This window comes from Pipistrellus hanaki (genome assembly GCF_964339955.1).
Source record: "Pipistrellus hanaki genome assembly, chromosome: 13".
NCBI lineage: Eukaryota > Metazoa > Chordata > Mammalia > Chiroptera > Vespertilionidae > Pipistrellus > Pipistrellus hanaki.
The window spans coordinates 45,563,842-45,589,187 of record NC_140515.1 but is presented as its reverse complement, the minus strand read 5'-3'; the positions used below and the strand labels follow the sequence as shown (position 1 = coordinate 45,589,187).

At 42.7% G+C, this 25,346-nt stretch overlaps 1 protein-coding gene across 3 annotated transcripts in view; it reads left to right on the top strand.

Annotated features, from left to right (window-relative positions):
- Positions 1–25,346, top strand: part of NEK10 (NIMA related kinase 10) — a 133,211-nt gene that overhangs the window by 6,436 nt on the left and 101,429 nt on the right. For 2 of the 3 annotated variants that reach the window (XM_084902987.1, XM_084902986.1), the window contains exons 2-5: positions 8,692–8,802; positions 9,076–9,136; positions 14,016–14,146; positions 15,786–15,884. In XM_084902987.1, coding sequence (XP_084759113.1) covers positions 8,729–8,802; positions 9,076–9,136; positions 14,016–14,146; positions 15,786–15,884 — 365 coding nt within the window. In that variant the 5' untranslated portion in view covers positions 8,692–8,728. Of the gene's footprint in view, positions 1–8,691; positions 8,803–9,075; positions 9,137–14,015; positions 14,147–15,785; positions 15,885–24,843; positions 24,866–25,346 lie in introns of those variants that run through there. The other variant, XM_084902988.1, reaches the window with a different exon arrangement.

Below are 25,346 nucleotides of genomic sequence, written 5' to 3'. Positions count from 1 at the left end.
TACAGTTTAGAGAAACAGACTCCCTCTTTGAGATATAGTAAGTATGAATAAGTCAAGTTTCTTATAGAAGTTCCTTAATTAAAAAAAATGTATTTTATTGATTTTTTACAGAGAGGAAGAGAGGGATAGAGAGTTAGAAACACTGATAAGAGAGGAACATCGATCAGCTGCCTCCTGCACTCCTCCCCTGGGGATGTGCCTGCAACCAAGGGAACTTTCAGTCCGCAGGCTGAGGCTCCATCCACTGAGCTAAACTGGTTTTGGCCTTAATTTTTATTTATTTATTTTTTTTATCACTTTACTTTTAAAATGTGTACGTGGCCCCAGACAAGTGGCTAGGTTGGTTGGAGCATTGTCCTGTACACCAAAAGGTTGTGTGTTTGATCCTGGTTAGGGTGTGTACAGGAAGCAACCGACTGAAGTTTCTCTCACTTTCCCTTGCCCTTCCTCTCTCTCTAAAAATTAATAAAAACATATCCTCAAGTGAGGATTAACAAAAATAAAAATAAAAGGAAGTCTGTGTGTGTGTGTGTGTGTGTGTGTGTGTGTGTGTGTGTATGTATTTATTTGCCATTAAGTTATCCATTTTAATGTGACACTTTCTGTGCAGGATATAACTAATTTGAAAAAGACCACGTACCTATATCTATGAGGTTAAGTGTAATTATTCTTTGTAAAAAAAAAGAAAAGAAAAGAAAAAAGAACCCTTCCTCTATTCTCAGAGCACTTTACTTAAATAAGCTGCACAAGTGGCCAACACATTTTTAAGTGTTTTTTAAAAAATAATTTCACACATACATGAAAACTATAAAAGTAGTACAGTGACTTTCCATATTCCTTTCACTCAGCTTTCCCTAATGTTAGTTTCTTGCATCACTATGGTACGATTATCAAAATTTAGGAAATAATGTTTAACCAATGCATTTAATATATATATATATATATATATATATATATATATATATATATATATATATATATTATTTCTGGTTGCTTTATGTGAGCTATATCTTATTTTTATCACTTTTCTTTTTTTTTTTCTTCTTTTTTTTTTTTTTTTTTTTTTTTTTTTTTTTTTGCAAAGAACCACTATGAAAGGAATTTTAAGAAAAATATGTCCGCAGTAAAGGAAGTGGAGAAATTATTTTTCCTTTTGCAATGCCAGCTAGTCACAGGTCTGAAGGTTCTCTAAATTTCTTTTCTGTTTGCTTGAACACAGACAGAACTGCAGCTTGTCATCTGGTGGGAGGTTAACCATAACTCATTGACGGGAATAGGACTCCCTGGTGCTGGTACAAGGAAGTTTCACTTCCTTTTGTGGTAGGTTCCATAGCAGTTTATTTTAGTTCTTTTTCAAAATAATAAACCCGACGTGGCCAAAGTGGCAATTACTGTTAGTTATACCAAACTCTGTTACTATAACTACTTTCTAAGTGTTGTCTTTTTCAACCATTAGCAAATATAGTAAATAAAATAAGGTGCAGCCTAAGTGATTAGAAGGAAAAGAAGGCATTGTGGGATTTGAAGTATTTCCATCATGAATCCAGTGACTTTGTAAAGATGAGGCATTTGAGGATATTTGGAGCAGCCAAGTCAACTGTGGGATAAAAAAAACCAACAACTTCCAGGTAGAAAGTCTGAAAACCGTATCACAAATATCACGACATTTAGTGTAGTGGGTTTAAATTGTACAATTTAGATGAATTACAGTCAGTTAGGTGATTTAACCATGGCTTGGATATCTTTCTCTGTCAGATGTGTTTATCCTGCAATCACCAAGTGATTGAAAGCAAATAAGCTGTGTGTCTCTGGGGACTCTTTTAGAATTAACCCAAATTCCAGGTGACAATAGAAGATAGAAAATACATTTGAGAGTCTCTCTCTCTCTTTTTTTTTTAATGGATTAAAAAATTCACCAAAATTGTGATGATTTCTGCTTTACTGGGGTTATAAACACCAAACCCATGTGGCTGTCCTGTGGTATATGGAAAGAAATTTTTTCTCCCACAGGAGATAGGATTTGGGTCCCAGGACTGAGGTACCAAGGAAAGATACCAAAAGTTCCTGTTGTTAAAGTAATATGCATTTTTAACCAAGGATGCAAGACACTGAGGGGTGGAGGGTGGTGGTGAGGGATGTGCTGGGGGTAGGGATGGCCGGGGGAAGGTCAATGGGAAAAAAAAAGGAGACATATGTGCTACTATTTATAATACTTTAAACAATAAAATTAAATTAAATTTAAAAGTAATATACATTTGGATTTTATATACAAATTTTACATATAAATTTACATATAAAAATGTACTCCCATTTTTTTTCCAGAAAACACACACACACACACACACACACACGCCCCATTTCAGCTTTTCCATTTAGAATCAGACAAAAGTCCATGTGAGCACAGTGTTTGTGTAGCAAGTATTGTAATCTCTTTGGTTTCATCTCATCTATAAAATAAACGATAGAAAATGAGTGGTTTTCTGTTCGTATTTTTAGCAGAAGAATGATTTTCTCAAATGAAACTACACAGATCCGCAGAGAAGCAGGACTTGCTTGGGTTCATGCAAGTGGGGAGCACATGCTCAGCCCTACTTGACCACACCTCTCCCCTCCCATGCTCACTCTCGCCCTCTCATGGTTGTCCTGGAATTGACACTACTCAGGCTGTGTCATACTTGGGTAGTGGTTCTAGGAGAACCATCTAGGTTTGCTATGAAGACAGTATTCCTATATGAAAAGAAAGACTTCAGTGGTCTAGGCCTGTGGTCGGCAAACTGAGGTTCGAGAGCCACATGCAGCTCTTTGGCCCCTTGAGTGTGGCTCTTCCATAAAATACCACAGCCTGGGCGAGTCTATTTTGAAGAAGTGGCGTTAGAAGAAGTTTAAGTTTAAAAAATTTGGCTCTCAAAGGAAATCTCAATCGTTGTCCTGTTGATATTTGGCTCTGTTGACTAATGAGTTTTCAGACCACTATTCTAGGCCATTGCTATTTAGGTGGTCTCCATGACCAGTATGTTACTGGTCCATGAGGAGAGTGTTTAGAGATGTTCACATTGCTACAACTATTTTCCCCCCTCATTGACCTCATCTGGTCCATCCCCACCCTCTACCCCCAGACCTTCACCACACTATTGTGTGTCCATGGGTTATGCATATTTGCATGCAAGTTCTTTGGTTGATCTCTTCCTACCCACCTACCCTCTCCTGCCTTCCCTCTGAGGAGAGATTTTTTTTTTTTTAATACTCACCTAAGGATAGGCTTTTCTTGAATTTTTAGAGAGAGAGAAAAACATCAACATAAGAGAGAAACATTGTTCAGTTGCCTCTTGTATATGCCCAGGATGATACTTCAACCAACGGAGCCACACCAGGCAGGAGAGATTTTTGAACTAAAATAATGACACAGGTTTTAAAAAAATATTTTTTTATCCACTCATTAATTTTTAATTAATACAGGGTGGGGAAAAGTAAGTTTATAGGGAAAATAACACAACAATTAAGAAATAATAATACAAATATAAACTCTGTTTCAAGTACTCACAACTGTAAACCTTCTTTTGCCCCACCCTGCTTACTGTGAGCTTCTCAGGTGTCTGGTGACTAAGGGAGGGCCCGTCTCTGGCCTTATGGGGTGACCAGGCAATTGCAATATTTCATGCATCATTTTACAGTGTGGGGAGCTCAGTCTTCCTTGAGAAGGAGCACCAGATTGGGGGGGCCCTGATTCTAAAATTAAATAATTATTAAAAAGCAAATAACTCACAAACTGGCAAAAAAAAAAAATACCTTAACACCCCCCCCCTTTTTTTTTTTTTTTTAACAGATTCTGACAAGTAGTTTTTGAGTCTTTATACTGTGCCATGCCCTGTTCTAAGTGCTGTTCTGTGTGCTGGGGATGTATTTGTGCATAAAACAGACACAACCTCTGTCTCGTGGGGCTTATGATCTTGTGCAAGGAAACCAATAGATGGACAGGAGGGTTTCTGATGTTGATGAGCTCCAGAGGTGGTCCCAGTGGGTGTGTGGGGGTGAATATGTTGTAGAGATTGGCCAGGGTACCCCTCACCGAGGAGGGGACATCTGAGCTGAGAGCTGAATGACACGCGGGAGCCTGCCGGAGGACATGAGAGGGGAGCAGCGAGTGGCAAGGGCCCAGGCTTTCAGGCAGGAATGAGGCTGGGGGGAAGCCAGCAGGGCTGCCGTGGAGTAAGCGAGAGGGAAGGAGAGGCTAGAAGAACTCCGAGGTGAAAGTCATGGTTCGAAGCCAAGTGCAGCAGCGACGGCCACAAGTCGTAAACTACAGAGTGGCAGGATCTGCTTTGCATTTTATTCATTTCGTATTAAAAAATAATTTTATTGATTTTAGAGATAGAGGAGGGGAGAAGGATAAAGAGATAGAAACATCAATGGGAGAGACCTCCTGCATGCCTCCCACTGAGGATGGAGCTGAAACCTGGGCATGTGCCCTAATTGTGAATCCAATTGGGGACCTCTTGGTTCATGGGTCAACACTCAACCACTGAGCCACACCAGCCAGGCTGATTCCCATTTTAAACCAACCCCATGGGCTCCTGCAGATATAGAGGAGCGAGGGTGGGAACAGAGAGACTAGTAAGGAGGGGTGACAGTGGTCCAGGCAAGAGCTGCAGTGGCTCAGAGTACAGGGCAGTAGCAGTGGGAGTGGAGATGAGGGAAAGCTGACTGCCTGGTCTTGGTGGTGGCTGCAATGTGGGCAGTGAAGGAGAGGGATGGAGAACATTGTCTAGACTAGCTGGGCGGTGCCAGTGACTGGATGAGGGCCCTATGGTCCGGGGGTGGGGTTCAAGGGTTTTGTTTGGGGTGTGTTACATTTGGGATGCTCATTAGACATCCAGGTGAGGACTGCGCATCGAGGAGCCCAAGATGGGGTTCGGGCTGACCGTATACATTTGGAATTAGAAAGCCATGGGGCTGCAAGAGATCCCTTAGGGAGAAGCGGGGAGATAGAGATGAGAAGAGGGCCGGAGACCAAGCTGACTGCTAGGCCACAAGGTCATGCTGGCATCTGGAGAGGCCAAGCCAAGGAGCAGGGACATGGGACTCATTAGTGCAGGAGGCTCAGGCTCAGCCCGTGGTCACAGAAAAGATTCTTGTTCCCTTATCACCCACAGCTCTTCCACTGGAGGCGGTGATCTCAGTGGACCACATGGGCATTCCACACACAGCCTCTCCCATCCCCTATGCCTGTCTGTTTGTCCTGGGCATTGGCTTCAATGTCTTTTTGCTTCTAATAGCTAGTTCCCGTATCTCTGTTTTGGAGGACACCCTCCTTCCCCCCACACCCCCCAAGCTATCAGGGGTCCTCAGTCCCCAGGCAGGAGTGCCCGGGAGAGATGGCCTCTCTTGGTGGCCCCTAAGCAGTGACTGAAGGCTACAGGAGCACAAAAGCCCGGCTCCCTTCCCTCGGCCTTAGACAGCTCTGAGGCAGAGCCTGTATCCTGCGGAGTTCTCCTGGGAGCCAGGCTGAAGCTACCCTCTGGAGAGCTCTTGCTGCAGTGAGCACCCTGGCTGGACCTGTCTTGGTAACACTTTTCACTAAGCTGTCTCCTCTGGGCAGCTTGACTGGAGCTCTGAACTGCTCTCCCCGCCACCAAGCCTGCCTCCTGGTCCCCGGCCCCATTCTGAGATTATAACCACTGGGATAGTGTCCTCATTTAAAAAATAGAATAAAATCAGAGGACATATTTTAAAGCTTTCCCAAATCCTCTAAGTTATTATTATTATTTTTTTTTTGGAACAGTTTATATATTAACAGCCATCAAGTGGAAAGGATTTTGTTTTTGTTTTTTTTTATCATAAAGTCAATTGTCTGTTTCTACTGATTCTGATGGATTTGTTTACTGTTCAATTAAGTGAGACATTTCCAAGGAGTTATTTTCACTCTTCCAGCTCAGAGGGTAAATGCAAATCTTAAACTGATCAAACTATTAGCTGATTATTTCCTGTTCACACACCGGGTCAATGACATTACAGAGATTAAGCAGGGGAGTCAGATAGGTGTTTAGCAGGATTTGCTGCCGCGGATGTGATCTCTGGCAGAAGAAGCTATGAGCTTTTCCACCCATTTTCACGTGCTAATCTCTGTAGCTCTCTCTCCCTACTTGTAAAACAGTCTGCAGCTACGGTCTGGCAGGAATGGGAAGCCAAAGGGTCGATTGTCTATGTGGAATTTTCCCTCTGTCATTGAGGGAAAAGTAAAATTAGATTTTATTTATTTTGACTGGATTTCCATTTATTTTAGAACTTTTTGGGGTATTTTAATATTTGTCTATAAAAAGGACTTGGATTTTCTGGTTTTAAGGAATGACTTACAAATATTTTTTTGATTTCATTGAGGAAGGGAGAGGAGGAGAGATATAGAAACATCAGTGATGAGAGAGAATCACTGACCGGCTGCCTCCTGCACGCCCCCCATTGGGGATCGAGCCTGCAACCCGGTATATGCTCTGGGAATCAAACCATGACCTCCTGGTTCATAGGTTGATGCTCAACCATTGAGCAACACTGGCCAGGCTTAAGGAATAATTTACAGATCATCCATTCTTCCTCTCTTCCACCCTCTTTCCTTCCTCCCTGCCTTCCTTTCTTTCTGAGTATAGCCGATGCTAATTCAAATGTCTAGCTGAATATCATACAAACCATATTTCAAACTTCCCAAGGAGGTTTTTCTTTGCTTGTAGTAGAATCACAAAATTGTGATAGCCTCTTTTACCTTTAACAGTTTTCTGTCTGAGATTAGACATAGTAAATAAATATTGGATGAGTCCATAATGTTATGTCCTAGGCACAATCATAAATATCAGTGATGCGTTTTTCTTGGTGTGCATCTGTGATGAGAGACTTGGCCTCCAGTTAATTTCAGCTCAACTCTTTGTCACAAATATGACAACTATATTGGGAAAATAATTTTTAATTCCTTAATGGTCTGTACATCTCACAAAATTAAATTTTACTAGGTTCTGTTGTGGTGGAACATCCACTGGCAATTCTTTTTGCCTCTAAATACTTCTGAAACTCTTGGATGCTGACCACTGATTTCATAATACATCGAGGAATGCAGTTATAAGACAGTAATGCATGCGTTTTCATGCCTAAAAAACCACACCGTGAAGCCAAGCTATGGCACTGAGTCACAGTGGAAACATGTGCATCCAGTCAAATTAAACTGATAGTATACTTAATTTTATATTTGCTATAGAGTTGAAAGTCTGGGTATCTCCAACTTCCTTTTTGTTTCTATTCTGGAAACCAAAACAATTGAATGAGAAGTTTGTTAAGGGTAAAAAAAACAAACAAATAAATTGTTCTGCCCATTTGTGAACTCATATTTTGAGTGGGGGTGGGAAATAGTACTAAAATTGACCCTGGAAAGTTGACAATGACCACAAATATTTATTCAGAAGACTGAAATACCTTTTGGGTTGTATTTTGAGGTACACTCTCCCACTTGTTAAAAGAACAAAATTCAACTGAGTAAATTTTAAAACTTTTTATTGGCTTTATTCAGCAGTTTATAAATTGGGCAGCAGCATCCAATCTATCAGACAGACAGGAGCTCTAAGTTTCTGTGCGAATAGAAAGACTTTCATAGGCAGAGCGGAGCAGGAATGAGGAAGTTGTGCTAGGCAGAAAGGAGGTCGGCTATTGTAAGACTGCTTTACCGAAAGGGGATGGTAGGAGTTTGTCCGGTAGATTACCTAACTGATGCTGGCTTAAGTTCCCACTTCCGGGAGAGTTGAGATGTAATTAAGTCTTGGTTCAGTAACGTGGGGCTTAGCATAAGTGACTCCATGTTGGGCCTGTTGAGTTGTTTTTAACAAGACGGTTGAGTGAGTCCAGGGCCTGTCCAACTGCTGCAGGAGAGCGTATGACTGGATTTGATCCACGTGGGGATTCAGGTGGCACTCAAACACGTTAGGAATTCTGGAAATCCAAGGACATTCTGTTACTCTAGACTTTGTAATGCTTATTTGCAAGTGGATGAGGCTTTCTCTGGGACTCTTATGGACATGATCTGTGATGAGGGAGAAACCCCTAACTAGCAGCTATCGTCAAGGATACGTATCAAGAATGTCAAGAAAGACAAGTAAGAAGGCATAATAGCATCATCAGTTGGGATGTAGGCATTTGCTTAAAGATATACATATTTTAGAAATTCCAAATGACATTTTTCCTGATATGCAGAACAATTCTTATTGGAGCAATCGGTCAGAATGTTTGAAATCAAGGATAACTTAGAAAATATGGGCTCTGGAGTACTATAAGCCTGTGGTCGGCAAACTGCGGCTCTTTGGCCCCTTGAATGTGGCTCTTCCACAAAATACCATGGCCTGGGTGAGTCTATTTTGAAGAAGTGGCATTAGAAGAAGTTTAAGTTTAAAAAATTTGGCTCTCAATTAAAAGAAATTTCAATTGCTGTACTGTTGATATTTAGCTCTGTTGACTAATGAGTTTGCCGACCAATGCTATAAACCCTTCATTCTCTAAATGTACCCAGAGGCCTTCGGATGACAATAGTAAATGGTATTCATATTAACATTTGTTTTTTTGCATATTTAAATAAATGTTATAAGTGACTTGGGCTGTATTAACTGAGAATATTTTGGAGCATCCAACCCAACTAAAGTTTTTCCCTCTGGTTTACTTTGAAAGGAATGCAATGTTAATTCTGGGGCGTTGACATCTTACAATGCCTGATCAAGACAGAAAGGTGAAGACAGAAAAATCAAGCGACAAAAAGCAGCAAGGAATCACCACCACCAGGTAACGGAGTCTTTGCTAATTATTAACGCAGGCAGTGGCCAGCACCCGGATTTAATAGGTTTCTGAGAAATAGCGTGGACCCTGGACCACTGCTACTGTGGGTTGCGGTGTTGACTGTAATGTGTGACGATTTGCAAAGTTCTAAAGAAAGTGTTTAGTGTGCCCGTTTCCGTCCATAAAAGCAGGCCTCCAGGTGGCAGTGCCATCAGTGGGTGACATGTGAGTTCACCTGGAGTCTTCTGCTGGCTGACATTGTGTTATTCTCTCTCCTAGGGACTATTCAGATCTTAAAAGACTTCGGTGCCTTTTGAACGTCCAGTCAAGCAAACAACAGGTAGGGTTTCCAATAAAAAGGAAATCACGTGTTCCCAAAGGGATCATTCAACAGCTTTATGAATGATATGCCTACTTCTCTTTTTTTTTTCTTTTGCATATTTTGTCTTTCTTCACCCGGTTGTGTCTCTCATACCTGCCAAGACTTGGCATCGATAGTCTGTCTTTTCATTCTTCTCCTCTGAGACCTCGGACCTGCCCTATTCTATGCTTGTTGCCATGTGTCCTCATTACCAAAGTTCTCTGGTCTGGAAACAGCATGTCTTCTATTGAATGCCCAATGTTCAAGTCTTTAGAGCTATGGGGCAAGTGATTTTTTCAAAGCACTCTTCGCCACATTTCTCTTCTTCTCCTCTTCACCTCCTTCCTGCTGCCCACCTGCTACGGCAACACTCTTGAGGATTGCTGCCAATTGTCTCTTACTGAAAAGAGGGGAGAGGAGTGAATTGGGCTATTTTTATAATAGTATTTTTATATTTTTATTAGACAGAAAAAGGAATTTATCTGGACATATTTCTGGTTTGTTTTGCTTCTGTAAGACTTTGGAGAGTCATGAGATTAAACACCATCCCTGGAGGTTTGGGAAACAACCCAGCAATGCTAATAATAATAATAATAATAATAATAATAATAATGCCGAAACCGGTTTGGCTCAATGGATAGAGCGTCGGCTTGGGGACTGAAGGGTCCTGGGTTCGATTCCGGTCAAGGGCATGTACCTTGGTTGTGGGCATATCCCCAGTAGGGGGTGTGCAAGAGGGGGCTGATCGATGACTCTCTCTCATTGATGTTTCTAACTCTCTATCTCTCTCTCTTCCTCTCTGTACAAAATCAATAAAATATATTTTAAAAAATAATAATAATAGAAGACACTTAGCACTGTTAACTAGTAAATAGCAGGATGGGACTTGACTGTGGTGGCATGGCTTCAAAGCCTGCTATGCTATTCTCCTTTCACTTGTTTAAGAGCTCATGTGGTATTAACCCAACATTTATGGTCTTTGCTATATCAACTGAACTTTGCAGAGAACTACAGCATTTCTATCTATTATTTATAGCATAGAATGACTTTCTAATGACTTGATGGCAAATAAAGGCCAAATAATGATAGTTCATTTTAGGGAACACTTACTATGCACCTGATACTTTTCCTGCCTTACCCTGCTTAACAACCAAAGCTCCCACTTTCACAGGTAAAGAGCCAGAAGCACGGAGAGGTTAGTTGACTTTCCCAAGATCACACAGACAGCTAATGGTAGAAGTCAGATCTGCACTCAGACATGCCACCTCTGCAATGTGTGCCTCGAACCACTGAGGTATCTTTTAAATGACGTAAGAAATTAAATCATGTACCATTAAAAAAGTAGTTGAGTAAGCTCTGATTTGGAGTAAACGTGCCCTAAAAACATTTTTTCTCCTATCACTTTCTTCTGTTGCTAATGCTCCCCTCGCAGTAACTCCTTCCTTTTCACCCACCCATTTCAGCAGTCATTGTTACCCTATGTCTGTCTTGACACAGCTTAGTATCCTTGTGGCTCACCGCTCACAACCTGTGTGAATCATGGCCCCAAACCCAGCCCATTCTTCCTGAGTAAAGTGAGCAGGATGACTCAGCATGCAGTTTTGGTTGTAGTTCCCGTTCTCTCTCACTGCAGGATGTTACCATATTGTCAGACTTCTACCTTTTCTTTCTATTCCTTTCTCCTGAATTTCTTACCTATTTCCAAGACTCAACTCTAGTGATGCCACCTCCACAAAAAGCTTTCCCTGCATCTTCCATTCTAGAAGTAATTACACCTCTCTCCTCTTAGTGAACCATCTTTCATGCTTGGAGCATTATTTTCTCCATTGTTTTGGAAACTCTTGTCTACGTGTCTAATTTCCTGGCAAGATGATAGATTTCCCAATGACAACAACTTTGACTTATGCCTCTGCTCCGCTGTATCCTCTATTCTGTGAATTCTTGGTCAGGTTTTGCCAAATTGAACTGTGTCTTAAGAATCAGGTTACCACATGGGTATGTATGACAACCCTCTCGCCAGGGTAAAACAATCACCAGTGGTGGTTTTGGCAGTAGTTTGCCACCTTTGAAGCTCATGCTGCACTAGATCTATTGTGTCCCCTTTCAACACCTGGCTGTCAATGAAAGGGAATTGAATAGTTTCCCTCCCCTCTTAAAACCAGTTTTAGAATTTGCAATCTGTTGTTTGACAAGTTCATATGGCTTTATCTTTTTGTGAAATAGTTCACATGTACAAAAATGTGTTTGTAATGTTTCAATTACTCAGAAAGCAGATGATTCTATGAAAAATAACCACTTAGCTATGTGAAGATCCCCGAGGTTCACGAAATCCATTCCTATTTCTGTGTATAAAACTTTCATTCATTTTAAATTCTAAAATAATCAATCTTATTCTGAACACCCTATTCTCCTGTCCATAAAATAGTGTAGAGGCATTTATAGGAGAAGAAAGAAATTGGAGGGAATCAATCAAGAATTTATTTATATCTTACTTGTTCCAGTAAGGAGGCTTATAAAGATCCATCAAGTATGACAGGGTATCATTAATTAAACCAGGGCCAAGAAGGAAGGAAAACAAGGTCATAGAGAAGTAGAGTCAGAGGCAGAAATGCCCATCACAATGTGTAAGTGGGTTAGACCTGCATTACCACCATTTGCCCACAATCCAGAACTGAAATATCATTGCTGACATGTACACATAAGGAACTGTTTGACATTGAAATTGGGTCTCAAAAGAACTGGTGGCCCAGAAAGAAGCTCACTACAGACTGATGCATATGCCTTTCAGCATAACGATTATTGCTTGTCTCATTTTTGATTCTTTTAAGTGTATTTCCAGTAGGACATGATCTCACTCATCTAGGGGAAATGGTGAACAACATAAACTGATGAACAAGAACAGACCCAGAGATAAGGAGCCATGGGTCAGACTGTTGGACCTCAGAGGGAGGGTGGGGATAAAAGGGAGAGATCAATCAAAGGACTTATGTGCATACATATGAGCCTAACCAGTGGTCAAGGACAATAGGGGGGGTGGGAGCATAAGGGGAGTGGGTGGGGGATTAGAATGGGGGGTTGAGGACAAACATGTGATACCTTAATCAATAAAGAAATTAATTTAAAAAAAAGTGGGGGGAAAAATGTAAGTGGGCCACATATTGGTTCTGAGACTTAGAGTAGCAGTCAGTTTGAAAACAGAAACTTGGGGTTAAGGCCCACTCACCTGAATTTAGGTTCTAGCAAGTCCTGGCCTGTTATTTGTAAATGGGCCAAGATGGCCAGCTAACCAGCTGAAGAGGAAATATACTTTGTGGGTTTGGGCAGAGAATTTCAAGAACTGAGTATCCTTCATCTGAGTCTAATGAGGCCCGACACTTAACCTCGTTGCTTCCTGTGTTCCAGTGTCTGCCTTCGCTGTCGGTCCTGTTTGCTAGTCACCACATTAGTGTCTGCTGCTCCGTAGGAGGGTCCCCCAGTGTGACAGAAGTGGGGGCAGACACACACTGAGGCAGATGTACACCTGCCTTCCTCATAAGCAGGGCTAGAATGATCGTAACCCAGTGACGCCAAATAATTCCAGGAAAATAGTTGCTCCAGATTTGTTGCAACAAAGGGAAATTACAAAATTGGTTGGAGATTTCACCAGAGGTTTTCATAAATCTTTTTTTTTTTTAATTTCTAATTTCTGTTGGTTTTAGAGATGAAGGGAGAAGGAGAGAGAGATAGAAGCATTAATGATGAGAGAAAATCATTGATCATTTGCCTTCTGTACGCCCCACACTAGGGATCAAGCCCCAACCTGGGCATTTGGCCTGACTGGCAATTGAACTGTAACCTCCTGGTTCATAAGTCGACACTTAACCACTGAGCTACTTAGGCTAGGCCATTTTTCACAAATCTTGAAATAATCTGCCTAGAGTTGGAATTTCAGTACCCCCTCTCCCCCACCCCCCTGCACATACCCATACACACACACATTTAGAGCCATAGGGAGCTGAGAAATTGGTTTTCAATAAACAATAGAATAAATAAATTAATTAGTGACAGGTCAATTAAATGCCTTTAAAATAAAAGGTTTTGATAGATGCCCGGGACCGGGCTTCCCTCCTCTGGCCATCAGCAGGCACCCAGGACCTGGGCTGGCTTTCCTTTGGCCCAGCTTATCAGGAAGAAAGTCCGGAGTGACTTCTAGAAGACATCTGGTCTAATTAGCATATTACCCTTTTAGTATTATTATAGATAATTTCATGATGTTAAGACTTAATTAAAAGTGATAGAATCTTCTTTTCCTTTATATCCATTGCACCTGCCAAGTAATGTTGTATGATTGGTAAATGTTGGATGGATGGATGGATGGAATGAACAAATGATCACTTTCAGCTTGGGGCTCCACTCTCTATACAAGAGTATTCTAGCTAGATCCTGAAACTCCCCATCCTGGTTGCACATTTGAATCACCTGAGAAACTCCAAAATATCCTAATGCCCTTGTGCAGACCAGTGACCCAGCACTATTCGAGGTGGGGGGATCCAGCATTGGACTGCAACAGGCCGGTTCCTGCTGACTTCCAGCTGACACTTGAATCAAAGGAGACTGAAAATGCATAAATAACTAAGATATGACAGGAGGTGTGATGAGCTATGAAGGGAAAGGAAGCAGTCTGAGATAGAAAGAGTAAATGGTGTTTAAGTCAATGGCCTTCAATCTCGGAAAAGGCCTCCATTGGGCATGGCTACCATGTTGACTATTGGTTTGAAGAAAGACACGTTCCCTTCCCCCGTCCCTCCCCCTTTTGGTTCCTTTCGTTATCCTGGGCTGAATTGTTATCCTCACATACTTTGTGCTTCTATTTCTGTAGCTTCCAGCCATTACCTTCGATAGTGCCCAAAATAGCATGACGAAGTCTGAGCCCGCCATCAAGGAGGGTGGACACAGAGCTCGAGGTCAGTGGCACGAGTCCACCGAAGCTGTTGAACTTGAAAATTTTAGGTAAGAAATCCAGGATGTCCCTTGCCTTTAGCAACCTATTCTAATTAGCCCAAAGCTTTATGTGAGTTTATCAAGTTAGCTGCATTTAAAACCCATTTCAAAATTTACCATGAGGATTCTTAATCATTTTCGTCAGTGTCTAAACAATTCCCAGAAATAGGGCGTGAATCACAGGCTTACTAGCTGCTGGTGAAACTGGGAGCTTTGGGACACTTTGGTGACACGCAATTGGCATTTGCTTCGTGACAATTGGCAAGTGTTGACCCTTTGAGGCCGATTCCAAGCTTTGTCTTCAGTGTGGTGTGATACACCTCGCCAGCGATGAGGAGAAATAAAATAACCCATGGCCATGGACAGAGGTGGTGGCTGAAGACTATGGTTGTCCAACCAACAGAGGTTTTCAGATGAAGGGCTTGCACCTCACCTTTAACCCTGACCGTGTCAGCCCTGGTTTGTCTCTCCTGTCGCCATGCAGAGTTTCTAGAAGCTGTATGTTCCCATGGCCACTCCCCTCCCAGGAGCTGGTTCTGTCAGTCTTAGGGTGCACGAAAGTCATTTGGCACTAAGTGCCACGTAAATAGTGAGTGACATGAAATGTCAACATGAATATTATAGAAGGATCATTTATTTATTTAGCCTAGATTTTGTTTCCCTGCCATTTTATGACAATGAATTTAATAGTTCACAAAGTCACATGATGTTACAAGTTCATATGTTTAAAATATAGTTTTAGTGAGGGACGCTAAATTCTTTAAAAATGGTTACATATTCAGTCTATCAGTGTCCATGTACTAAACACCATTATAACCCTCGGTGACTTAGTACATGGACACTGGTACTCGGCAGGGGAGGGACACATTGTCCACTGTTATCTGCGAAGGCAGACAGTAGAGTTGGCCATCTAAGGGTCCAGAGATTGCCTTTGAGGTGGTATGTTTATGTGATCACAGCTTATTAGGCCTAGATCTTAAAGCTGGTCTACTTTAACATTGCACAAAAATATACTATAGCTTCTGTAGCAATGTGACCCTTTTGTACAGTTTTCGCTTATCTTCTCCTAGTTCTAAAGTGTAATGTGTGGGATATTTTTTTTTTTTTATTTCTGATGGCTGTAATACCAGAAAAAAGAAGCTGTAGCTGGACTTTGTTAAACACACACACACACACACACACACACACACACACACATAATCAGCAACCAGAAACTCTCACTATCTACAAGGAAATATGTGTGACAACCCCTGGGGTTAATAGCTATAGTAGCCATCGAGATCACTGTGGGTAGAAAAGTGAAGGGAGGAATTCTCTAAGTACTGCTCAGCTGTCTAAATAATACGCCCCAGTCATTCTTTCCACATTCTCATCTCATTCCTCTGACCAATTTTAGCTGTTAAGTGTTTATAGGCCATAAGTTAATGTGGTAAAATGAAATATATATGCTTGCCTGTGATTTTAATATTAACTTTATAACTGCATTTCTATTTCCTATTTTTAAAAACTGATACTTGCCTTTGGCAATATATTAAAATCCAAGAATCCTTGAATGTTTGCATGAATACAGGTGATCATTCTTTGGTAACTTTGTGGCATCCTAAATAATTTTTTGTTATGAAATACTTTTCTGTTTGTTTCATGTCAGTATAAACTACAAGAATGAGAGGAATTTCAGCAAACATCCCCAGCATCAACTGTTTCAGGAGATCTTTACAGCATTGGTGAAAAATAGGCTCATATGCAGGTAAGATTGTCCCAGGAAAAATAGACATTTAGCCAAGAATGGCTTATTTTACATATCTCTAGCATATGGTTTAGAGTCGTTTACAAGATTGAATATAACATACACAAAGGATAAGACAGAGCAAAGGCCATTTAGAAGGAGATGAATAAACAGGCATTGCACATGATCTCATTGAGACTACTCTGGTTAGGTACTGAAGTTTGCTGAATTTAATGATAAATACGGTAAAGTGAGAAAGGCAAGCTACACGGTTTTCCTTAGTTTGAGTTTGGATACTCAGGCAGATATTATGGTCTGGGTCCTTATGAGGGAGACATCAGGTAACACAGGACAACATCCTCACTGTGCACTTCCGTAGTCCATACAGGGACTGATTACGTGGGCTGCCCAGCCTGGACCTTGGCGAAAGGGTGAATGTGTGAAATCTACTCACAGCCCGATGACGACCTGTCATCCCAGGCCCAAATCAAATGCTCTTTCCTTTGATCCCCTTTGTCTTCACTCAGGTGCAATGTGGGACTGTAGAGAAGGAACAGTTAGCCAGTTCTCTAGGTCCTCTCTCTCGAGTCTCATGGGGTTTTGGTGAACTGCTGCTGCTGGATTGCAGTCAGGATTGAGTTTTATCCCAAGTTCCCATTCTGGGCTGCTGGAAGGAGGCTCCCAACACTTGGTTGTGGTAGGACCTGGTCTTCTACTCTGCTCAGGAGGCCCAGACCCTCTCCCCCTTCCACCCGCACCTCTCCCTCCCCCACACTGCAGCACTGGCTGAAAAGACACCTATGAAAAATACATCTTCCCCCCCACTTGAGATTTGATTGAGTTATCTGATTCTGTCCCAGTGAGATGAGAAAAACAAACAAACAAACTGCTCTTATTCTGGAAAATGGAAGAGAGAGTAATAATTTAATGCCTTGACTGAAAGAAAACTCTGACTTGGTGCAGTGTAATAGCTGACTTTAAGTAAAACATCATCCCAATGGGTCCTCCATGGTGAATCAGCTACTAAATGCATGCCTAAGTGGTGGCCTAATTCTTGGATCTGTTGGATGGGGTTACTTAGTATTGAGTATTTAAATACTGGGCAGTGACTGCTAAGAATGTTGATTTAGCATAAAGCAATTGAGGATTGGGACAGCATCTGTCATACTTTTGTACTTGATTTAAACAGAGGATTATTAGACTGACTCAGATAACACAGAAGCCTAGAATCTTGATGATGGTCAGTGCTCAGTTCTTGACAATATATGCAAAGATCATTGAAAGATTAATGAACATTACAAAGGATCTGAAGTTGTCCTGGGTTATTTCTTCTTGAGCTTGAACAGAGTAGAACAATGATTAATAGCAGAATAATTATACCTGAAATGGTATTAGAAAAATTGAAGTTATTTAATTTGTTTTGAAGGCAACTATCATGAATTCTTCAAGGTATGTTTAGGAGGCTATTTGTCAGGTTGGCACTTTGGGAAAGGAAACAGATTTCCTGCATTAAAGCTGTAGAGACCTCTCTGTGTCCCTACACTGAAGGCACTAGATGCAGATATTGTTGTGGAAAATGACTGGGCAGTTGAAAAAGATCTTAACAATTCTGAAGTCAAGAGATCTCTTGTCAGGACCTTTCCAACTTCTTAGTGATTAATGAGGCATCTTCTATTGGATAGTGTTACTGGTTTGCAATATGAGCAGTCCCTGGAAATCTTCAAACCAGGAAAGGATGATTATAGATCTCTTTGCTTTCATAGTATGAGAAGGAATTTGGGAATGTTAAACATCAAGAACATCCTTTTACATCACCCTTTGGCTGCTGACAGATTGGTATGTTCCGTTCTATTCTAAAAGCAGGGTTGGGTAAAAGGTCTAAAGGTCTATTGTTTCTCGGACCATATAACCTTGCTAAGCTGGGAAGACTACCCTTTTGTCCTTTTCTCTCTAACTTTAGACTTACAGAAGAATTAAATCACAGGGTTGTAATTCTTTTCTGGTATGGCTTCCCATGCCCTTTCTTTGTGAACATCAGACTTAATGTTGACTGGAAGGCTTGGGTTCAATTCAGTAAACAAATTGTTGAGCATCTACTGTGTGCAAGGAAGAGAAATAGAGAAAATGGTGGAGAAGGAAAAGGGGGTGAACATACAAAGATGAATAAGATGTGTGGTCCCTTTTTTTCTAGGGACTCAGAGTCTACTTTGGCCAGCAAAATAGTTATTTTCCACCACCTATAAGGGAACATATGGTAAATATAAATGTGTATTTGAAGACCACCAAAGGCTGCAGGGTCTGGACTTTGGTCCATTTCTGGTTGGAGACATGATTGGCACATTCAGGATGTTATGCCATTCACTTTTATCCTGAGAATATGGCTGATTGGGAACTTAATCTCATCCGTGGAGTGTGAGCTCCTCCAACTCCTCCCCTTATTTATGCCCGATTGATGTTGTTCCTCCTCTATTCCATCCTCCGCAACTTCAGTCAACCCTTACCCCCCACTTCTGGATACCTCACTTCTGGGTTATTTTCCTAAGATTGACCCGTGATACTCCCTTGTTCTCAGAAATGACATTGTAGGGCAGCCTCTGAAATGCAACAGGACTTGTTAATCCAGAGTCAGATAAGGTAACACTGTAAACACCTCATGGTAGATCTCCAAGGGTAAGTGAAAGTGTGGCCTCTGAATCTAAGGTTACTGCTGGCTACACATGGTTATAAATCCCTATGTGGGCAGAGCATGGGAGCAAATTTTGATCTCCCACCTTTTATTCCTGCCATAACAATCGTTTGTAGACTCTGCTGCCACTAAACAAACCTACCTCCTCTTATCTTATCTGGAGGAAATTGCAAAGAAAGCACAAAGAGTGCTTGGTAGCCAAGATAAGGTTCTGAGGTTCTGAAGAGAAGTACAAGTTGTCACAAAATGGACACATTTCCCAGTAAACTGATCACTTATAAAATCGACCTCTACTCAAATATCTGTTCTGTGAATCTGTTCCTCCGAGCTCCCTCTCTGTTGGTTCTTTCCTTGCTGATTGCCAGACAATGCAAAGGTTAACATAACCTACTTGTGAAATGAACTTGTGAATCTGGCTACAGATGTAGAATGTTATGAAAAGTACCTTCTTGGCCATATCTCTCTCTCTCTCTCTCTCTCTCTCTCTCTCTCTCTCTCTCTCTCTCTCTCTCTCAATATTTTTTATTCATTTCAGAGAGGAAGGGAGAGGGAAAGAGAGAGAGAGAAACATCAATGATGAGAGAGAATACCCTACTGGGTATCGAGCCTGCAATCCAAGCATGTGCCCTTCAGTCCACAGGCCAATGCTCTAACCACTTAGCAAAACCAGCTAGAGCTTAGCCTCATCTCTTGATCCTTCCCGTAGCATCCTTTGGGCCCACCAAGGTCAGAGTGAACCACTCACTGTTTTTGGAAAGTTATAACTCTCATGAGCCTTGGCCCATGCTCATCCTCACCTGCAGAATGCTGTCCCACATCTCCTCCTTTCTGGCTGTTCTGGCCCTTGAACTCCCTCCCCTCCTCTCCCTCCTATGGCCCTGGGCCTGAGTCCCTCCTCACTATACACTGTGTTTCTGAAGAACAGAGCTTGGTTTTGTTTTTTTTTTATCCCCAACTCAAGCCATTGACACTGGTTTTATCGCAGAGCATGGAGTCTGAGAGTTTTCATAAAGTGGAACTTCTTTGCATTAAATTGTTTTCATCACCATAAAATTTTTGAAAACTATAGAATATTATTAAAAAATTAAAATTTACACTTTATATAATTCTTAGAAATAGCTATTTTAACTGTTACTATATTTCCTTCTAACATTCAAAAAAATTCTATGTTTTTTCTTCCTCATTTATATGAGAGGTTATTATATACATATAAAATTGTATTCTGCCTTTATCCAGAGTAGAATTTTTAGAGTTGAATCATTGGCTGAATATCTTTTATGATCTTTTATATATATATATTTTTTGCTCCAAGTTTCACAATTTTAAGTGTATAATCCTTAAGAACCTAGGATTTCATGTAACCTCCAGCTAATGTTTCCTCTTTCTCCCATTGGAACAAATATCTAGCTCTTACATTTTTATTTCTCCTGAAATGTTTAGAGTTTATCCAAAACTTAAAATGTGTACACACACACACACACACACACACACACACACACACACACACACAAATACAAAAAAAATGATATCCAATTACAGAGGTGGAATGAATCCTGAAATAAAAATCCAGTCCAGCCTCCACTGAGAGATAAGGTAGCTGAGATGGTAGGGACAAGCCCCAGGTCCTGACGCAAATCTTGAATAACATTCTTTTCTCCTCTGCCTCACAGATTACCTGATTCTCTTATTAATCAAAGTACATTTAAAATCTGTTCTCAGTTCTGCACCACAGAAAAACAATCACTTCAGGATTCATTTTTCTCTTTTTTACTATTTACTACTGCTTCTTGCAAAACTTTTTCACTTGGATGTGTAACAGGCATGACATTAAAATGTTCCCACCTTCCCAGGAAAGAACTTCTTGTTCTTTGGCCACATGCAACCACCAGAACCAGTTTTAACCTGGCCAAAGCAATAAATGACAGTTTTTCATCAGTGCAGGAGCATCTGAGAGCCCGACAATAAGCGACAGACACATTCCCACAGCTAACATCAATCCACCAATCCCCAAACAATCCCACTAATGAAAGTCCACCTATCCCTGAATTACTCTCATCAGCTTTGTCCCGAGAGACTGTGCCTTATACCTCTCTCTTGCTGACAATTCATCTTTTGTTTCACACATTGATTGGTGCCCAGTAGGACTTTTGATTGGGTTCTCTCCACTTGCCCTCCCCCCAGCTTTAGAGTTCCCTACCTATTAACCTAGCCCCAGCTGCCATCATCTCTTACTTGGCCCACTGCAGTAGGCAGCTCCGTATACTACTCTCAACACCATTCCCAGAAGGATTCACTCACACTCTCTGTCACATCACAGCAGTCCTCTGCTTAAAGCCTTCAGTGACCTTCCAGAATAAAAAGTCCAAAGTCCCTATCTGTATTTTTCAAAGCCCTGCAGATGTGGCTCCTGCTCTCTCGGGCTTCCCTCCTGTAACTCAGTCTTGGCTCATTCTGTTCCAGCCCCAAGGGCTTCCTTGCCATTCTTGGCACAAACCACCACACTCCAGCTCACGGACTATATGCTTAACTCTTCTGCTCTTCCCACCCAGACTCTCTCCTCAGTTCATTCAGATGCTAATCTCATTCGAGAACCCTGCTCCATCTGACTGTCCTAAAATAGCATCCCCAGAACCCCTACAGCCTTAACCTTGGTTGTTCTTCCCTGGTTACCACCTGATCTATATTTTTATCAGTCCGTGTGTATTGTTATTGGCCTTCTCCCTTTAGAAGAAGTGCAATGAACACAAGTGCATGCTTTGTCCCAAACTGTAGCCATCCCTGTGGGAGCAACTCCTAGTGCCAACTCCTAGTAGGTGTTGAGTAAATATTTGAAAGCATTCTACCTCTGAAACTTTCATCAACTAACTGGAAGAAACATCAAAAGACAGTCCTTTCTGCTCACTATCTCTCTGAATTTAGGGACCAGTGTAATTCACTGGATGGACTTTCTATTGGTCTAGGTTTAGGGATAGACACAGGGAAGAACATGGGCCCATTGCGAAGAGTGGAACAAGTCAGCAAATATTCCTTGAATATCCATATATATAAAAGCCTAAGCAACCGAATGACCAGTTGACTGGTCACTATGATGCACACTGACCACCAGGGGGAAGATGCTCAATGCAGGAGTAACCCGCTAGTGCACTCCCACAGCGAGAGCACTGCTCAGCCGACTGATCAGTGCCAGACACAGGGCTCACAGCTGGAACTGCCTGACTGGGTGCAAGCCTACAGCAGGCTCAGCAGGGTCAGGATGAGCGAGAGTGGCAAGAAGGATAGGTAGGTGGCTTTGGACTGCCGGTTTCCCCTCAGGCCACACCAAGGGTCCCCACCGGTGCATAAACCTGTGCACCGGGCCTCTAGTTAATTTATAATCAGTTTCTATTTTGATGTTACTTTTACTTTTTAAACTACCCTCTTCCTCCCTCCCCAAAAAAGAAAAATAGGACTCTGTTTTATGAATTTGAGGTAATATTTATTTTGAAACAGGCTTGAATTCCTCCACTTTAAAATCCCCAGTCAAAAGTGGCAGTTTTGTTGCTGTGTTTTGTGTTAATGCAAACAGTATGACAACATGAAAAGGGAAATCTAAAGAACACTCTCCCCATGAAAATGCTGCTTATTCTGAGTGAGAGTCAGAGGGAAGCATTGCATTGTGGGGGAGGGTGGGGGTGGTTTAGGTTGTAACCTCTGGCATGTGCACAGCCCTTAGTCAGTTAACCCCAGACTACCCGATGCTCTCCTTTAGCTTGGTGCTTGCAGCTTTATTATTATTCAATAATCAATACCACAGCTCTGTGGCTGGTGGTCCCACGGAGCGCTCACCTCGCATACTGGGTTCCCCACTGTGCAAGAAGGTGTAACCCCAAATCCCCTTCTCTGTTCAAACACTGGGCCTCTGGTGATGCCAGTTTCCTTCGCTTTTCATAGTGATGGAAGAAAGCGGCATCTGAGGCTGCAAACGACATGGCAGCGGGTCCCAGGCCAAGGTCCTGGGCCCCGATCACGCTGCCATGTATTAATAGTCCCGTGAAAGCCGTGGCAGAGGTTCAGTCACAGAGGGGATAATATTTGCCTGCTCGGAATCCGTGGTGTGCGGCTGCTATATTGGGACCTAATCCTCCGGGGAAATACTATCTTTGCAGATGGACAGGTTTTCCAGAGTTGCCTCAGAGGATCCCCTGGCCTGTGCTGAACATTCCTGCTCCCATAGTCAGAGCCGCTTTCTCTCCGGCCATCCCCCGGGGTAGGACCCTGGCCTGGGCGTCGGGCACCGCTTCTCCAGGCCACGGTTGCTGCCGCCAGGAGGTGAAGGTCCTGGCTCTCCAGCCTGCCACTGTCATGCTCGGCCACTCTCCGCTGGCACTGAGCGAGTGTTTCCTAGTCCCCCAACCCTTGGAAACAGAGAGAGAGATCGTCTTACAGAGCACGTCACTCCCCTTGGACACCAGAGCTCCATGCGACGTGCCATGCTCTCGTGGGGGGTCAAGGGCGGGGAGCCAAGGCAGGAACAACTGCTCCCTGAGAGGTCAGCGCTCAGAGAGGAAGAGCCAGAGGACTCAGACACCAGGAATTCTATTTACATTCACCGCAGCGGAGGCCAGAACCATGCAGAAATATTAATAGCTTTGGGCTTCCGTCCCAAAATATCGATAGCAAAAAAATCCACACAAAAAAAACCCCAAAACAAAACAAAACAAAACAAAACAAAAAAACACATTAAAAAATGGCAATTTGTTTGGAATAGAACTTTCAACTCTGTTCTGGAGAGTTGAAAGTTCTTTTCTGGACTTTCGAGATTTTTTTCTGGACTTCTTCATTTATTTACATTCTTTTAACAGTTAAAAGAAAAAAAAAGAAAACTATGGTGGATTTTTTTTTTCTTCTCTTTTTTTTTTTTTTTTTTTTTAGTAGGGGAGGAAGCAAAAAAAAACTTTTCCTACTTATTTTGACATGAAAAAATGCTGGAAAGGCCATGAACTTTTCTCCGGAAGATTGCATATAGTTAGGAAAAACACCAAGTGTACACATATTTGTTCCATGAGTCACCTCTGCACAGGCCCCTGGCTTTTCCTTTAAGTAATGAAAGCAGTCAGCATTAACTCTCCTCAGGTTGCCAGCAGCTGTTGCACTTGTCGGTTACTTCCGCTAGGCCTCTGGGATGGAGCACTCGCACCGCGAGTCAGCCTCCGGCACCTAAGGGAAGGGAGAGTGGTCACGTGCTGCCTCCCTGCTGGTGAGATCAAGGTATTCTCTGTGGGACAGGAGCCTCCGAATAACCACCTCCCTCCAAGTGTCCCCATAGGTGACTGTGTTTTAGATTCAAAGTGTATTTCAAATTGGCATTATTTCTCCCAAAGTGGGGTGGTCAGATGAGCTGCCGTAGCTTCCCAGTGTGGCCTGAGGTGGCTCTGCCTGGCTGGTAGCCCTGGGCTGGGTTGCCTCCGTAGGAAAGGTGTCACTATCACATGCCTGGGCTGGAAAAGGGTCGGAGGGTTGACTGTTGCTGTGGTGGGCAGCTCCAGCCGGAAGCCTCTGTGATGGCAGGAGGAATAGCTCTCAGCCAGCAGTGCTCCTGGGACTCCATGCCCAACCTCTCCCCAGCGGGCCAGGCCTCTGCTGGGGGCTGTGTCTGTACAGAGCCGTCAGTCATCACTGGGAATACAAGGCCACGGGAAAGCAGGCTTACCATCCTCCTTCCCAGAAGCCAAGTCTTGGTAGGTGAGAGGAATGGTGAGTGGCTTGGAGTGGAGTGTGGGTGGCATAGGGTGGGAGAAGATGCCTCCAGGGGCAGTGACCCCAGATATCCGTCTTGTCTTGGAGGAGAGTGGGGTTTTGTACTCAGGTTGAGAGGTGCAGGTGTGGGGGCAGAGGTGAATTTCAGGGTCATAGAGAAGTCGAAGCTGATTCTGCACGAAGGAGTAATAAATATGGGACAAGCCAGGCGAGGGTTGGCTTGGGGTCACGCCTCAAAAATGCTTCACTTGACGGATCTTTAATGTAACCTTGCCCCACGCACAGCCAGCCCAGTTGGGGAGGAGGTAGGAGGAGGGAGAAATTCTGTGGTGTCTCATCTGGAATCTCTCCCTGTAACTTCCTTAGTTTTTCTTGGCTAAGCATGGGACAGCAGACACTTTTTATTTTAGGTGTCTGTTCACTTTTGCACCATGTGCCATGTCAGACCAGGTTGGAGGGCAGTGTGAGACCGGTGTCCCCTGGCGGGTCCTCTGTGCACTGGGATTCAGGCAGTGCACACAGCAAGTTCCCGGCACTGCAAGCACCCAGCTTCCATCCTCCGCTCTCAGGGGCCCCACAGGTGCCGTGTGGTGGTATCTGCGTGTTCTGGCCTCGTGTCACCTTAGAGAACATCTTCCTAATCCCCTGGGAGGTTCCAGTGGGAAAGTCACAGAAGGCTGTCACAGGAAACACCCAAGGCTCAGGGCCTCAAACTGCTTGGGGTGTCATGGCTATTTAAAATGATACTCAGCATCCATCAGACACAGGGCAAGCTTCTCAAGGTAGCTTATGATTTCTACATTAAGTTTCCACATGAAGCTCCTGCTGCTTCCTAGAGATGATGGCATAGCTTACTGAAGCTGGGTTTTCCGTGGTCGCTGTGATAAATAGCAGGTGGAAGAGCCAGGGGACCGGGCGGTTGCTGTTTATTTCAAGACTCCAGAAGCTGCTTGGTGTCTGAGGATGCACTCATCCCATTGATACGTAAATGTGGTTATTTATGTAATAAAATACAGTCCGGCTGATGTGGCTCAGTGGTTGAGCATCAACACATGAACCTG